We start from the raw sequence: 16,881 nt of genomic DNA, 5'->3' as shown, positions 1-16,881 counted from the left end.
GTTTTGTCGTGCTTAGTGCATAAAGGATGTATGTCAAGTTACAAGAGTCAAATAAAATTCGAAATTACGGTAGGTATGTTTTTATGGCGTTTGGAAATAAGATGAACAAATTAACCTTTCAGTTTACAGTGACTATTCAGATTAGATGTATGTCGATAATTTTACATTGCTAGATGACGATGGTAGGAGATACACAAGTTGTAGGGGAAAGCTTGCTTTACTGCTGCTTTGGCCTATAATCAACACCCAGAATTTTCCAGAGGCTCAACATCTGTCCCTCGGATGATAAGCTGTGAGGTTTGCTTTCTTTCGATCGTAAAGAAACGAAGTAATTAATATTAATGTCGTATCCTACTAACAATGTAGCAAAATTAATGAATGAATCAACAAATGAGTTAATTAGTATTTGAACAAATGTACAATTAAGGAATCAGTCAGTGAATGAATAAATGAATCAGCCTACAAGATGAAAGAAAAATGATTGAATAAATAAATCGTGTGTGTGTGTGTGCGTGTGCTCGCATGGACGGTTTTTTCCTCTCTTTGCTTCTATTCTTAAGTGCCTCTGCATGAAAATTGGTTTACCAGAAAGAACTAAATCTTTATGCATAAAAGAAGTCCATAGGCGGAGTTATGGGGGGGGGGGAACACTACCCCCCCCAAACTTGTTTAAATTTCTTTTCTTTTAACGTTAGAAAACATCGAATTCAAAAGATCTTTTTTGCTTTTGTTTATGATTAAGTTTCTGTGCTTAATTGACGAATTAATGTCTTCAGATCATGTGTCTGGACTATAATATTTATTTTAAATTTCTGAATGTATAAGAATTTCTATACCTCATTTGAGGAATGGAAGCACTGTAATGTTTCTTTTGTAATAGCCTGTACTCATGTGTTAGAAGTCTGCAGGTGTTCAGGCCGCCACTTGGAGAAATATGAATAACATACTGCACAGCAATGCAGAAAAAAGAAAAGTGATCCCGGTATAATGTGTAAACTTATAGACGAGATTAAATAAAATAATAATTAGAGTTTACATTTCATATGATATCGTCAGGAAGGTAAGCTTCATATAAAAAAAGTTTCTGTTAGTACTGTTACGTAGTTTTATTGATGTATGCATGTATTTCTGTACGAGAGAGAAAAAGAGGGAGTTTTTTTTAAGTTATGCCCTCCTGTGCAATTCAGTCCAAAACATCACGGATATGAATGTAACACTGTAAGAAACATGCCTCCCGAAAATACCTTTATTAAATGATCACATTCCGATATATTTATTTTAGTAGGTTATTTTACGACGCTTTATCAACATCTTAGATTATTTAGCGTCTGAAAGAAATGAAGGTGATAATGCCGGTGAAATGAGTCCGGTGTCCAGCACCTAAAGTTACCCAGCATTTGCTCACATTGGGTTGAGGGAAAACCCCAGAAAAAACCTCAATCAGGTAACTTGCCTCGATCGGGAATCGAACCCGGGCCACCTGGTTTTGCGGCCAGACGCGCTATGGACATTTTGATTTAAGTACTGTACTGTACCACAGTCAAGCTATAATGGGGAGGAGGTAAATGATATCCTCCATAATCCCGTTATATGGAGATTCTATGGTTTTGCTTTACCCTCCCCAAGGAAACGGTTCTCTCTTCGCCTATGAAGAAGTCTTACCTCAGTGTTGTTGAGATACCATTCCCTTTATCATTGAGGTACCCTGTCCCTGACAATTCCGCATATGACACAAGTCAATTGATAAACACTAAACATATGTCGGTTTTGCTGTGACCTTTATAATTGGCATGTGCTGATATGTAATTTATCAGGAGAATAGTGTGAACGCTCTGCTACTAATTTCATCAGACACTTTGAACTTGGTAAGTTAACATGTTGCTTCTTGGCTTATATATACTGTTTCTTACATGCACTGTGAAAGATGCCTACACCTTCGTATCTGTCTGCTATAGGAGTGAACCGTAAGTAAATTTAACTTCTCAATTTGTTATGACAGAAAGTAAGCTCTAAATTATATACATTATATATATTTCTTCTATTCCCTGAGCCTTCTCTGTGCTCAGTTAAAGTAATCATGCAAGTCATTATAGCATATACATTCAGGGGGTTCGTGAAAGTCACATAAAAAATTAACATGTATATTCAATATATTATTTCAACATAAAAAGCAAAAGTATATTTAAAATTGTTTCTCACTTTTTTTATATTTTTGTAGGGAGGGGTCTATATCTTTCACCAGATTTTCAAAAGGGTCCATGACTCAAAAAAGATTAAGAACCACTGTTCTAGTGGGATTGACAAGAATATTTTATCACTTTATTTCAAGATTATGTTTTTTTAAATTAAAAAGTTGTATTTATAATATATTTACATTATCTAAACAACAACATGTTTTGCTTTATACATTTTTGAAAACAATATTTAATTAATTTATTTCAATTTGTCTTTTCAAATTATGTGTGTATGCGTGTCTAATACCTACCCACTTCACTTGCGTGATTTGGGTTCCGCATATTGCGGATAGGTGGGAGATTATAAAGCAATATATTTCCATTATCTACGCAACGAAATGCTATTATGATTTTGCTTTATGTATTTCCTTATATGTTTCGTTTTCTGTTTTTTGCAATAAGTAAGCAGGAAAATGTTTGAAAGAGTAATTTACTTTCCTAAAACAATTTACCTTGTTGACGACAGATTGCTTTAACATTTCTATTAGTTGCATACGCTCATCTCCAACAGTATTATTATATGTTTGAGCATGCCTGGTGTTGTAATGTGGCTCAACAATAAATATATATTATCTCCAGTAATTTCATTCCTATATAGTGTTATTCTACGTTTAATTTGTACTTCAGTAACTACTGGTAATACTTTCTTTGTTCAGTCTTTATTAATCAGGTAATGTTTTAGTACTTCGATTTTGTTGTAACTGTAAATTTAATATTAATTGTAATTCTAATTTCAATTCTTGATATTGTAGTTGTAATCCCCTGAAAGAGGAGAAAAGAAGGCCTGATGACTTTATCTCTAGCAGATTAAATAATAAATACATAAAGAAAAGCAAAAGCTTTTGGATCCTCCCTCAGAAAAAAGAAAATGACTTGTGTCAGAGATTCATGACATGTGCAATATGTGCAATCCTGCCAAAACTATCCTTATTCTCTCAGCCATATTTACTACTTCATAGGCATATACTTCTGCAGACTCTCTGGGATGGTAGCAGGTTGTAATGTCCGAATCAAGAAAATATAAAAAATAACATCTGCATTTAGCAATCTTGGTTAGGTCCTAAAGACTCCTGTGAAGTCCTTAAAACTAGCTGATTATATATGATGTTAAAGAGGCAGATGTCTCTGAGAAAAAAGACATGGTATAGTAAAGTTATCCTTATTACAGGCCATGGAGGCTCATAGAGTAACACGACTTATAGGGCTCCCACCTTTGCAGGCAGCCGCCATTAGTAGCATGTAGTAGCGATGACAGTTCTACATGCTTGCAGCTTTATTACCAAGGAAGACTCCTTGGTACTTATTTCTGTTAAAGACTGAGTTGATCCCAGAGCCATAATGGAGCCAGATCAATTGAAAAATCCATGACCCCATCGGAAATCGAATTCATAACCTTTCACTTTGTAGCACAGTGCCTTAACTACCATGCTACTGTATGCCTCCACGCTCTTTGGAGCTGAAGTACGTAGTACTAACTTAATTTGCTTCAAGTTCTATTATAACTTTATATTATAGCATGTATAATTACAACGTTGTGCTTACAGTTTTAATAATTTTCTTTTCTCTTCATGTCAAGGAGAGTGAGATACGAAACCTACACTTATCAAGGTACATATACAGAATGGTATCGAGGATGGTGTTGGACAGGAAGATGTGACAAGACTCGCGTTGCTACAAGAATTTTTAGTGCTAGAAGAGTAAGTTGACTGAACTAAAAATAATTTAGTGTAAATGAATACTGGTACTGTAAATAAGTTAATAAACAAATAATATACAAATTATAATAATTTATAGTATAAGAGAGAAATTAGATTTTTATCCACGAGTGGAAAGTTTAGTGCCCAAGACACGCGAATGTGTGCGTACACACACACACACACACACACACACACACACACACACACACACACACACACACACACACACACACACACACACACACACACACACACACACACACACACACACACACACACACACACACACACACACACACAAACAAACAATTATACAAATTAAATAAATTGTCATGTCCAGGGCTACGATTTATATGTAATACAAATGGCTAAATATGTGCATACATATGGGCTAAAAATGTTCAAAATATGAAGTAAAATATGGACTAAAATTTTGTTATAAAGATTTTGGAAAATAATATGAAGAATATCTGCAGTGTATCAAATTTTCATGCTTATGAAAGAAGTAGGTACCGTAAAATGGGGTGACTTGATATGCTGGGGGGGGGGGAGGTGACTTGAACGTTTTGTAGGTTGATGTTTCAAAACGAAACATCAACCAATAAAACGTATCAAGTCCTCCAGCATATAAAATGGGGTGACTAGATATGCTGGGGGGACTTTATACATTTTGTAGGTTGATGTTTCGGTTCAGAAACATCAACTTACAAAATGTATCAAGTCCCCCCAGCGTATCAAATCACCCCGTTTTAAGGTACAGTTAAAGATTTATTGCTTAAACATGAAAACCACAGAACAAGAATTTAAGTGAAAGCCACAGAACAAGAGTTCTACCTTTTTGATATTGATATTACAATAATGGGGACATTTTTGCACTATTACTACAAATTGATTCATCTCAATCTTTATATGACAATTGAAGCAGTGAGATCAATAACCATTCAAGTCCATTTACACAAATTTCGAGAAAAATTCAAAATAACTTTTTTTATTTCTTACCTGATTATTATTTTTTGCACGTAATATTTCTGGTTGTTTTAGAGATCAGGACAAAGTAGTATACCAACTTTTAAAGTCGTAACACTTATTTTCAAATTTGCAAAAAATAAATGGCCAGAAGTGGACTTGAATGGTTATTGATCTCACCGCTTCAATTGTCTATTTGCGAAGCAGTGGGTTACAAAACACTGTTTTAAGTGTTCAAATGTTAAGATTGCTTTGTACTCACTGAAACTCTGTTCAACGTCACAAGAAATAATGGGGACCATTCTAAACCTAGCAACATCTTGTGAAGTTCCACACTTGATATACCACTTAAAATGACACTGATATTGCACACATCACTATAGCCTGGATTCTTAGTTAGCATTGTGGTCAACTTCACTTTTACGACTTCTCCGACTTTTCCACCGAAGCAATTGAGATGTTCAATCACTTCCCTCACGATGACGAGGCTTTTGGGCAGAGGGGTTTGTTGTTTTTGAAGAGTATTTAACGCATTTGTGATGTATGAGAAGTTTGCTTGGGTGTATGCAGTGCTGTCATGGTAATTTTTGTCTTGACTATATGCCACACTCTTTATTTTTCTTCCTTGAAATATATTTTACTTTCCTCTCTCTACCTTTCTGACCGTCATTTAATGGTTCTTTTAATATATATTTTACGACGCTTCATCAACTGCGATGGTTGAATTTGTTGTTAAAGGGTTTTGTGGAAAAATCCTGGAAGAAACCTCCCGCTTGTTTCACAGTCAGACTTGCTAACCGTTACTTAGAATCTTTTAATATAAAACGAAGTAAAGAATTATTGTTTTGATTTACATTTTCATAACTGCAAAATAAGCTTGATTTAAGGAATATCCAATGAAGTCTTCACAGTAGATGCACACGCGTCTTGATGAATCTTGGAGTGTTTATCTGCAGCACTTCAGTGTTTTTCATTATTATACAATTATGGTTCTGTAGCGATGGACCATTTATGATCATAAACATCAGATATGATAATTATACTAGGAACAGCAAGTGAGAATCTAAGATCAGTAAAAGTCAAACAACAGATTTTGTGTAATACTGTTACAGTCTGCAGTGCCAGAATGAATATTCCAGGCATGAAAGAACTCTGTTAGTCTCTGCATACATTTTGAAATTTGTATACTGATATTGGAGGCTGCCTGTTTGGGCAGTTTCTGTACAGTTCCGTAGTGGAAAATACAGTTTTATTTCTTGTTAGATCATCATTTACTCACGAGATCATATACGTGACATTAGAAATTCCACAGTGACATCCCCCACAATCCATTTCGACCTGTGTATGCTGTCAGGATATAGGAGTATAACGCCAAAACGACAAAAAATAAAAGAAACGCTTTTAATTTTTTTTTTAGTAGGTTATTTTACGCCGCTTTATCAACATCTGAGGTTATTTAGCGTCTGAATGAGATGAAGGTGATAATGTCGGTGAAATGAGTCTGGAGCCCAGCACCTAAAGTTACCCAGCATTTGCTCATATTTGGGTTGAGGGACAACTCCAGGTAACTTGCCCCAATCGGGAATCGAACCCGAGCCACCTTGTTTTGCGGCCAGACGCGCTAACCGTTACTCCACAGGTGTGGACCACTTTTAATTGAAAAATATTTATTCTGTAACTTTTTAACATCTTATCTACTATAATTGGAATAAAATTAGAAAAAAAAACGTGTTGTAGTAAATAAGTTGCTAAATAATATTCATAAGTCATTCATAATAAATAGTACCGTAGTACTTTGAACAGAGAGGAAACTTTGAACATTTTTTCAGAAAATCATCTTTAGGTTTCTACATGCTCCACTTGTTATAAATGGAGATAAATTATCATAAAATCATTCTCATACCAAATTTACCTCCATCTATAACAAGTGCAGCATGTAGAAACTTAAATAGGATTTTCTGTTTACGATATACTGTTTTTAATAGAATTTCATGATTGTTATTTTTTACAGAGCTACAATGAATGGGTATATGTAAAATATTGCTGTGATGGTTATAAGAGTGATGGTGATACCTGTGTGCCACAGTGCAACAGTGGCTGCAAGAATGGTAAATGCACAGCACCTAATACATGCTCTTGCAACCAAGGCTATCACAGGATATCGGAAAATACATGTCGGCCACTTTGCAGAGGAGGCTGTCAAAATGGAGAGTGTACTGCACCAGATACATGTACTTGTCTCAGTGGCTACTCCAAAGAGAATGGCAGATGTGTTCCAGTTTGCAAATATGGCTGCCAAAATGCTGCTTGCACTGGTCCCGGTATATGTACCTGTTTTGATGGCTACATCAAGAACCGTAGTGATTCTACAGGCTCTCAGTGTTTACCATACTGTCCTGAAGGTTGCCCCAATGGCTTCTGTCTGTTTCCGAAGGCATGTCATTGTAACGAAGGCTATGTGAAAGATCTTACAGATGTAAATGATAGGAGATGCGTTCCTTTCTGTCCAGAAGGATGTATAAATGCGAATTGTACAGCTCCAAATACATGTACATGTTATGATGGATTTCAGAAAGATTACGTAGATGATATTGGAAATACGTGCAAACCAGTGTGTTCTGAAGAATGTATAAATGGCAACTGTACAGGACCTGATACATGCACATGTTTAGAGGGGTATAAAAAGGAAGACGGTAATGATTCCATCTGTATTCCCCACTGTTCTGAGACATGTATCAATAGCAATTGTACAGAACCAGATTTGTGTGTTTGTTACGAAGGATATGTGAAAATAGATGGTGAAGAGAGTAATATCTGTGTTCCAGACTGTCAAGAGGGCTGTGTTAATGGCAACTGTACAGAACCAAATGTGTGCACATGTTTAGAAGATTATGTTAAGGAGAACGGAAATCTCGAAAGTAATATTTGTGTACCAGTATGTGAAAATGAATGTGTTAATGGGAACTGTACTGAACCAAATTTCTGTGAATGTTTCGAAGGATATGAGAAAGAGAATAACTCGACAGACACTCATATATGTATTCCTTTGTGTCTAGAAGAATGTATGAATGGAGAATGCATAGAACCGAATATGTGCACTTGTCTCAGTGGGTTTAAGCAGATTGACAATGTCACCTGTGCACCTGTTTGTTCTAACGGATGTGCGAATGGTAATTGTATATTACCGGAGACGTGCAAGTGTTTTGATGGTTATGTTAAGAACTTGGTCAACGGAACATGTGTGCCAGTTTCCTCTGAGATTTGTGTGAATGGTGACTATGTAAGACCGAATATTTGCAAGTGTCACGAAGGCTATAGAAATGCAACAGAGAGTGGTGTGTGTATTCCAGAATGTCCAGATGGATGTGTCAATGGAAACTGTTTAGCTCCTTATACATGTAGCTGTAATGCTGGATGGGAAGGTGTGAATTGCTCCACAAAAATGACAACAAGATGTTCTCGCTGCAAAGAAGAAAACACTGAACAGTAATTACCATACTTTTATGATTAGTAATAATACTTTGTTTTCTTTTTTGTTAATTTTTCTTCTATTTTATTAGAAATAAGGAAAAATTATTCGTTTTAAACATTTAAAATGTTTATAGTCAATGACTGTAATTTTATTTGTAGAGATTTGTAAAACATGCACTCATCTGTTTTTTTTTTTTTTAAGTTTGTGCTGAAATTTAGGCCTATATTTTTTCATTTCTTAATTTCAAAATTTATTTAGATCTAAAATATCTAGATGCATTTTACTTATTGTAAAAATCAGGGGTATACAAATTCCGGGTACCAAGTAGCCATGGCAACTAAAAATTGTATGTTGCACCTGAATTGTTTATTGACTTAAAAATTTTTTAAGACTTCGATTTCTTTCATGTCAACAACTACTGTAATACATAATGCTAACAAAAGCAATTGTAGGAAGAAATTCGAATGTGCTTTTTAAATTAATATCATTACATTTGCTATGCATCTCAAGATATTGCCTTACATAGCTTCACAGCATGTGTTTGCAATGCATAGATATTTAATATTATACATCTTGATTACACAACTTTTAACACTGTATCACTTCGGAATATGTATGATAAGAACGTTCTTGTGTTAAATATTATTAACGTACCTTGTTAACATGTTTCGACCTATTTTCGGTCATCTTCGGAACTGGTCATTGTTGGTCTTGGCGCCTCTTGTTTCCTGTGTGGGAAATATACAGACACACGAAAACACACCCCAACGATATTCTCAACACACAACTCAATTTAAAAAAACATACACTCTTTGACTCTACACTTTGAACGCACCCACACAGGAAACAAGAGGCGCCAAGACCAACAACGACCAGTTCCGAAGATGACCGAAAATAGGTCGAAACATGTTAACAAGGTACGTTAATAATATTTAACACAAGAAAGTTCTTATCATATTTAATATTGTTTAATATGTTTCAATAAATTTATCTTTATCTTAGCTCGAATGGTTTCCTCATTGTATGTCTGGACGAAATGTTGTGGCTCCTGATAATTTTTTTTTAGTTTCGTCTATCCCTAGTAAAAGTTATCTTTTATTGCATATAAGCTGTCTTTAAATATATACTTCATTATTGTTGTTATTAAATCCGAATGGTATTCCTGTTTTTCACTGATTTACACACACGGGTACACTAATAAACAAATGTAGACACACAGTATTGGTGCATACGGTAAGGCTGCTTGGTTCACTGAAGCTTGACTTGCAACTTGCTCTCCATACAAAGCCAGTATGATCGATGTGCTCCTAACTTGTATTCAAAGTAACTAAACGCAGGACTCTACTTATGATGAGTTAACCTGTATTATCGAACATTACATTACGTCTTATAATAACTTATTCTCTTTTCGTATTTTATTTTTCATCATAATTTTGTGTGTAATATAATAAATTTCATGAAATTCCGTTTCCTCAACCTTTTTAAATTATTGTAGTACATTAGTGGGTACAGGAAATAATATAATCTGCTATTGTTATGGTATTACAAGTAAAGTGAAATAGTTTATGGCATAAAATTTAAAAATAAAGGGCTTTCTCCTAACTATTATTAATTTTTTTTAAAATATTCATCCTAACAAACTGTACACACATTAAGATATTGGTATATGTTAAACTACATCTAACATAAAAGCATGTAGTTCCATTACATAATTATTTAATGTTGCAGATGTGACGAGGATACATATAGATGCTGGTGTCGTGCAGGGTGGATTGGTGAAATGTGTGAATTGCCAAATAATTGTAGCTCCTGTAACAGCAGTGAATCATCTTCATCTGCTCCAGGTGAAAATTATGAGTAATGTACCACTTTCTTAAATTATCCTAAAAATGAACTCTGGTGATAAGAAAATTAAATACAATTACTAATATAATAATTTGAAATTCCTGCACATACAGATGAGAAGGCGAGACCTGACGTGTGAGCTGTTCAGTAAGGGAAAAAATGAGCAACCAGAAAGAAAGTTTGTTTCATGATGGTTAATATTATATGAATCTACCAATACAGAAGTTCATCTCGGACTAAAAACCCATCTTCTCCTCCGTATCTATTGGTGATATAGCCACGGCACATGGTAAGGTCACATGACAGGTCTTGCCTCCTCTACTGTACTTTCATACAGCTCTTAATGCTGCAACCACACGCAATAAAGTACTTGTAACACGACCAATAATGTTAAATTTAGCAATTTATTACTTTTATTATTTAAAAATTCAGTTGAAAATGTGTTAGATTTAGTTCAAATTGCTTGGTTAGTGGCTTGAATCGTCTTACCTGTCATCATCATCATCGACGGCAAGGATTAAACCTATTGGCCTGTTCCATGTCAGAATTGTTCATGTCATCTTTTCGGAGGGCGACTCACTTTCTTTCTTTCTGTAGGGTTATAACGTGGCACAGTTTTCGTTAATCTATTATTCAGCATACATTGTACAATTGTACATGGTCCCTTCAATTTATTCTGTATCTTTCTATGATAGATGAAATTGATTCCAGTTCCAATTCTTGTCTGATAGCAACATTTTCCTTATGGTCCCACAGTGAGTATCCAGTCACAAATGGGAGAAATCTCATTATTGCTGACTCAATTTGTCGTAATTGATAGCGAGATGTATTTTGACGAGATGAGACCGAGGATTCGGTATGAATTACCTGACATTCGTTTTAGAATTGTGGAAAATCTCGGGGGGGGGGGGGGGACTCAACCATGTAGGCCTAATAATCCTAAGTGGAATTCGAACCCACTCTCGAGTGCAGCCTCAGATAAGGCAGCCAGCTGCTTATCCCTGAGTTACGCTAGTGGATCAGCTGTATTCATACAGAATGTGAGAATTTCAATAGGGTAGTTCATAATGCTAGTTATAAACAAATATTTAGTCAGGTATATTTGAATGATGCGTGTGAGGTAGGTCAAACTCTAGTTGAATCAATTAACTGATTGATTCTCAAGGAACCAAAAGCGCCAAGATAGATAGATACTTTATTAATGCTGAAGACATTACAAATAATGCATAGCAATGTCAATAAAAAAAAATAAAAACATTAAAATTTAATATTAAAAAATTTATCAAGACTATACAAAGGCTTTAAAATCAAATATGTCTTGAGCTTGCGTTTAAAAGCATTAATGGATAATTCCCTTACATGAATAGGTAAACTATTAAAAAGTTTGACTGATACTGTTTCAAAACTATTTTGAGTAATGTTGAATTTGTTTTTATTAAGATAAATATTTGAACAATTTCGTGTTGGATACCTGATACCTCAAGATTTGTGAGACAGATTTTCTTCAAATTGGTTACTTGGTTAGTTTCTTGTGCCGTTTTTATTCTACTATTGCTACTATAAACTTGTCATAAATTGATTATCCCGTTTAATTGAAAAGTCTCGTAAAATAAATAATTACCGGTACATATACAACCAGTATCGTGCTTTTTAACCATCATTTGTAAGAAGAGGAAATTCACAGTGAAACATAGTGGAACACGTGTTGTGAAAATAGCTGAATACACTACGAAGATAGATAGATAAATGTTGTTGTTGTTGTTTTCTAATGCCAGGCGTTTGACAATAAAGTCATTTGACCATCTTAATCTATTTCTGAAATGCGTGAAGATGAAAAGACAGTACTTGGTGGTAAGTTTTCACAGGATACTACATTTTCCCCACATGTATTCCACCATTATCTCAGGAATCATCGTCATCATCATGTGGAGCTATTTAGTTTGCTTTCCCTGGTTCACTGAGGGCAATACCTATGGCAGCAAAGAAAAACTGCTGATTTAGCACTTTGTTCGTAGATGGGGACACTTGGGTGAATGACGCAAGTACCCACCATTGAATAAAGAAATTGAATAGAACCTTTATGTTTGATTGATAAATTAAGAAATATTTATATGAAGTATTTTACCTTATTTCAGTAACTACAGTTGGGTTTTTATTACAGATGTGTCAAGAAATTCAACCAACAGTACATACCAAAATAGTGAGACAAGTGAAATATGGAGTGAACCTTGGATTTGGATCGTGATAGTTGCTGTAGTCTTGTTCAGTTCGTTACTGATTGCAATGGGATTCTGCATGCTCCAGCGCCGACGTGGGAATCTCAATATCCTGGTTAAATCTAAAGCTACTGGTAAGTGTAGCCATGTTTTCAAATTCTTAGTTGCAAATAACTCTTCAAAAGTAGTTCAGACTACTCATGGCATAATGTAATATTGTATGAAACTAGTGACCATTTCTCTTTCAGAAACCAATGATTTCACAAATCCGTCATTCAACATGACAACAGAGGAAAGTCTCTTATCAGGTGAGAATGTTGAGGAAGAAGTTGGTGATGGGACGCTAATATGGCTCGAGGCATCGAGTAGTTGAAGAGGGGTTATAAATTAGTTTTTCAGAAGAGTACAAAAATGTTGATTGTCCAGAAAGATGAAATGGTTAACACGTTTTTATAATAAATGATCAGTTTTTATCACATGTTTATGACCTGTCCATTCCTCCTCAGTTTTCTTCCTTATTGTCACAACCATTGTGGTGTGTATTCAACATTGATCTTCTGGCTATGAAAGAAAGCATACCTTTGTACCATTCCATAAACCATAAGAAATATTTTATAAAAATTAGAAAATTAATAAATAGTATAATAAAGGAAATAAGATGATAGAGAAATGAAATAAAAAAATATAAATTTAATGAATAATGAAATAAATGAGCAAGCAAACAAAATAAAAGTCTCGACACATTTGAAATTGCTGTGATGTCTTGAAAAGCGACATTTACATAAAAATAAATCACTATTTCATCCACAAAAGAATGGGATTCTTTATGTAAAAACCAATGATTATAAAAGTAAAATATAACCGCTACTTTGTCAGTGGCGGTGCACCCTATGCGTTTAATGGTTCAGAGAATCCCCAGGAAAAACAATATAATTGAATAATTTCAAGGGAAAAATTGTTCCGGGGCCAGATATCGATCCCGGGACCTCTGGTTGAACGTACCAGTGCTCTGCCAACTGAGCTACCCGGAAACTCCACCAGACTCCACCCGACGTCGGGTGGAGTTCCCGGGTAGCTCAGTTGGCAGAATGCTGGTACGTTCAACCAGAGGTCCCGGGATCGATACCCGGCCCCGTAACAATTTTTCCCTTGAAATTATTCAAATCTGCTTTACAGGGAGCTTTACCTGAAAGACTAGATTTGCTTAACAATATAATTGTTTAAATAAATTTATTTATAATTTACACTATTATTCTTTGTTCCTTGCTCATCTTTAATAAGTTTACTTGTGGCTCTGATGTGTTTTTGTCGTATGAAAACCTATGACTCACAAAGATTGAATACATGCTCCTCTGAACCTCGCCAAGCCAGCTTCTGGACTTATGTGTGGAGTGAAAGGGAAGGGGGGAATGCTGCAACAGAGATATAATAATAGCACTGATTGTGATGGTTGCACTGAGCATAGCTGTCCAGTGATGTAATAGTGAGTCAGCGAACACGCTATGGTGGAAATGTAAGAATGGTCGTTCTTGGTATTTTAGTCTTAATATATTCATCTGTGAGTGTGACCAGTGTTCGTTTTCAAAGAAAATGAATAGTATTCAATATCTTTTACAAACAAATTTTTCAGTTTTAATCTTTGAAGATAAGTGTAAAATAAAGAAGCTTGGAAGGCCATTACTCAACACGATTTAAAGCAAGCACAAACAAGCCGAAGTAAGACATTTTGCAGGGCTTTTAATGTAAAAATATGAGAAAGAAACAGCTGGATTTGCAGTTGTGAATCTACAAATAAATTATTTTGTTTCCTGTGCCTGCTATTTGCTAAGGGTAAAGATATGAGCTGGACATGCACTGGTGTGCCAGATTTATGCTATTTGACACAGAAAATTAAGGATCATGAGGGATCTGTTGCTCATAAGCATGCTTGCGTAGATTTATCAGTCCTTGGAAGAACTGAAATTAGGCAACAGCTTAGATCAGCTTTCAGGCAGAATATTGAAAGACAAAATGATAACATAAGGAAAAATCGCTATGTTCTTTCAAAGATAATTCATCATCATCATCATCATCATCATCACCATCATCATCATCATCATCATCATCATCATCATCAGGCTTATTTTAAGGTAATTTTCTATTTTAAAGAACTGTAGTATTTTTTTAACTTTTCAGAAATTAGATATTGTTTAAATTGTTTGAAAACTATGTAATATCAAAAAAGTAATGAATCCTTTGTCATTTTAGGCACAAACTGCCACTATAAAGTCGTTGTCCAGATTTCTGAAGGAAAATAATGTAACAGAAAAAGACTCATTTTGATGAATCAACAAATATAACAACTCGTCGAGAAAAACGCTTACTCCTAACTCCAGGCAAAGGAAGTGTAGTAAGAGACATTATTGGAAGTGATGATGACAGTGCTGACGACAGAGAATCTGCGATCTCTCGGGATTCAGTTGTGCCAGAGCATATCTCAATTCCAGTGGGGGATATGTTGACAAATAGTGCAACATAGCTGTATCTGTTTCAATAAATCTTTCCGTGCAATTATGCTTTTTTTCTGTAAACTGCCCCAGGGAAAATCACTTTCTGGACGGCCTTCTAATTGCAGTTGAGTGGCCGAAATTTGTGTATTTGTTTTGAAACGTTCAGCAGAGTTTGTATAGGTCAGTTTCTGTGAGATGCGTTTCCATTTCACTGTGGGCTAAAGCAAGGAGATGCACTATCACCTTTACTTTTTAACTTTGCTCTAGAGTATGCCAGTAGGAAAGTCCAGGATAACAGAGAGGGTTTGGAATTGAATGGGTTACATCAGCTGCTTGTCTATGCGGATGACGTGAATATGTTAGGAGAAAATCCACAAATGATTAGGGAAAACACGGGAATTTTTTTACTGGAAGCAAGTAAAGAGATAGGTTTGGAAGTAAATCCCGAAAAGACAAAGTATATGATTATATCTCGTGACGAGAATATTGTACGAAATGGAAATATAAAAATTGGAAATTTATCTTTTGAAGAGGTGGAGAAGTTCAGATATCTTGGAGCAACAGTAACAAATACAAATGATACTCGGGAGGAAATAAAACACAGAATAAATATGGGAAATGCTTGTTATTATTCGGTTGAGAAGCTTTTATCATCCAGTCTGCTGTCAAAAAATCTGAAAGTTAGAATTTATAAAACAGTTGTATTACCGGTTGTTCTTTATGGTTGTGAAACTTGGACTCTCACTTTGAGAGAGGAACATAGGTTAAGGGTGTTTGAGAGTAAGGTGCTTAGGAAAATATTTGGGGCTAAGAGGGATGAAGGTACAGGAGAACGGAGAAAGTTACACAACACAGAACTGCACGCATTGTATTCTTCACCTGACATAATTAGGAACATTAAATCCAGACGTTTGAGATGGATAGGGCATGTAGCACGTATGGGCGAATCCAGAAATGCATATAGAGTGTTAGTTGGGAGGCCGGAGGGAAAAAGACCTTTAGGAAGGCCGAGACGTAGATGGGAAGATAATATTAAAATGGATTTGAGGGAGGTGGGATATGATGATAGAGACTGGATTAATCTTGCTCAGGATAGGGACCAATGGCGGGCCTATGTGAGGGCGGCAATGAACCTCCGGGTTCCTTAAAAGCCAGTAAAATATTTGTTTTGACATTATTAACATGGCAAAATAAAAAAAAAATTAACTTTTTTATCTGTCCCCATCAGAATGTTTGCTTGTTAGTGATTGTTTGTGTTACATAGTATAAACTCTAATGTTATGGATCGCCTAGTGTATATGGAAGAATGTTTGGCTAAGAGGAATTAAGTATTAATAAAATTATATCCAAATTTCGTTACGAATTCTAAGTTTTGAAAGTGCGAGACTACAGAAATGGGTGAAACTTCGGTATCCCCCCACACTACACATGAGAGAGAAAACATACTTAAATAATTTCCACGTTCCTCGGCCTCATATCACTTAAATAATCCCCTCAACTAACCCACTAATCTTATCACATACTTCGGCTTTATGTCGCTTAGCTATCCCCCATTTAACCTATCTAATCCACAAAGAGTTACACAACGCAGAACTGCACACATTGTATTCTTCACCTGACATAATTAGGAACATTAAATCCAGACGTTTGATGTGGGCAGGGCATGTAGCACGTATGGGCGAATCCAGAAATGCATATAGAGTGTTAGTTGGGAGACTGGAGGGAAAAAGACCTTTGGGGTGGCCGAGATGTAGATGGGAAGATAATATTAAAATGGATTTGAGGAAGGTGGGATATGATGATAGAGACTGGATTAATCTTGATCAGGATAGGGACCGATGACGGGCTTATGTGAGGGTGGCAATGAACCTGCGGGTTCCTTAAAAGCTATTTGTAAGTAAGTAAGTCAGTCCCATGTTTGGTGTGGGGCAATATTCAAGATTAGCCCAGAACTGGACATGA

At 35.4% G+C, this 16,881-nt stretch overlaps 1 protein-coding gene across 5 annotated transcripts in view; it reads left to right on the top strand.

The window, feature by feature from the left end:
* The first annotated feature begins 1,852 nt into the window (after window positions 1-1,852).
* Window positions 1,853-16,881, top strand: part of LOC138706335 (protein draper-like) — a 40,812-nt gene continuing 25,783 nt past the window's right edge. For 2 of the 5 annotated variants that reach the window (XM_069835477.1, XM_069835478.1), the window contains exons 1-6: window positions 1,853-1,964; window positions 3,811-3,931; window positions 6,909-8,383; window positions 10,098-10,213; window positions 12,376-12,564; window positions 12,679-12,738. In XM_069835477.1, the coding sequence (XP_069691578.1) occupies window positions 1,876-1,964; window positions 3,811-3,931; window positions 6,909-8,383; window positions 10,098-10,213; window positions 12,376-12,564; window positions 12,679-12,738 (2,050 nt within the window). In that variant the 5' untranslated portion in view covers window positions 1,853-1,875. Of the gene's footprint in view, window positions 1,965-3,810; window positions 3,932-6,908; window positions 8,384-10,097; window positions 10,214-12,375; window positions 12,565-12,678; window positions 12,909-14,677; window positions 14,998-16,881 lie in introns of those variants that run through there. The other 3 variants (XM_069835476.1, XM_069835475.1, XM_069835473.1) reach the window with 3 other exon arrangements.

The sequence above is a fragment of the Periplaneta americana genome, chromosome 9 (assembly GCF_040183065.1).
Source record: "Periplaneta americana isolate PAMFEO1 chromosome 9, P.americana_PAMFEO1_priV1, whole genome shotgun sequence".
Taxonomy (NCBI): domain Eukaryota; kingdom Metazoa; phylum Arthropoda; class Insecta; order Blattodea; family Blattidae; genus Periplaneta; species Periplaneta americana.
The sequence above is the reverse complement of the archived record's forward strand: the minus strand, read 5'-3'. Positions and strand labels throughout refer to the sequence as shown.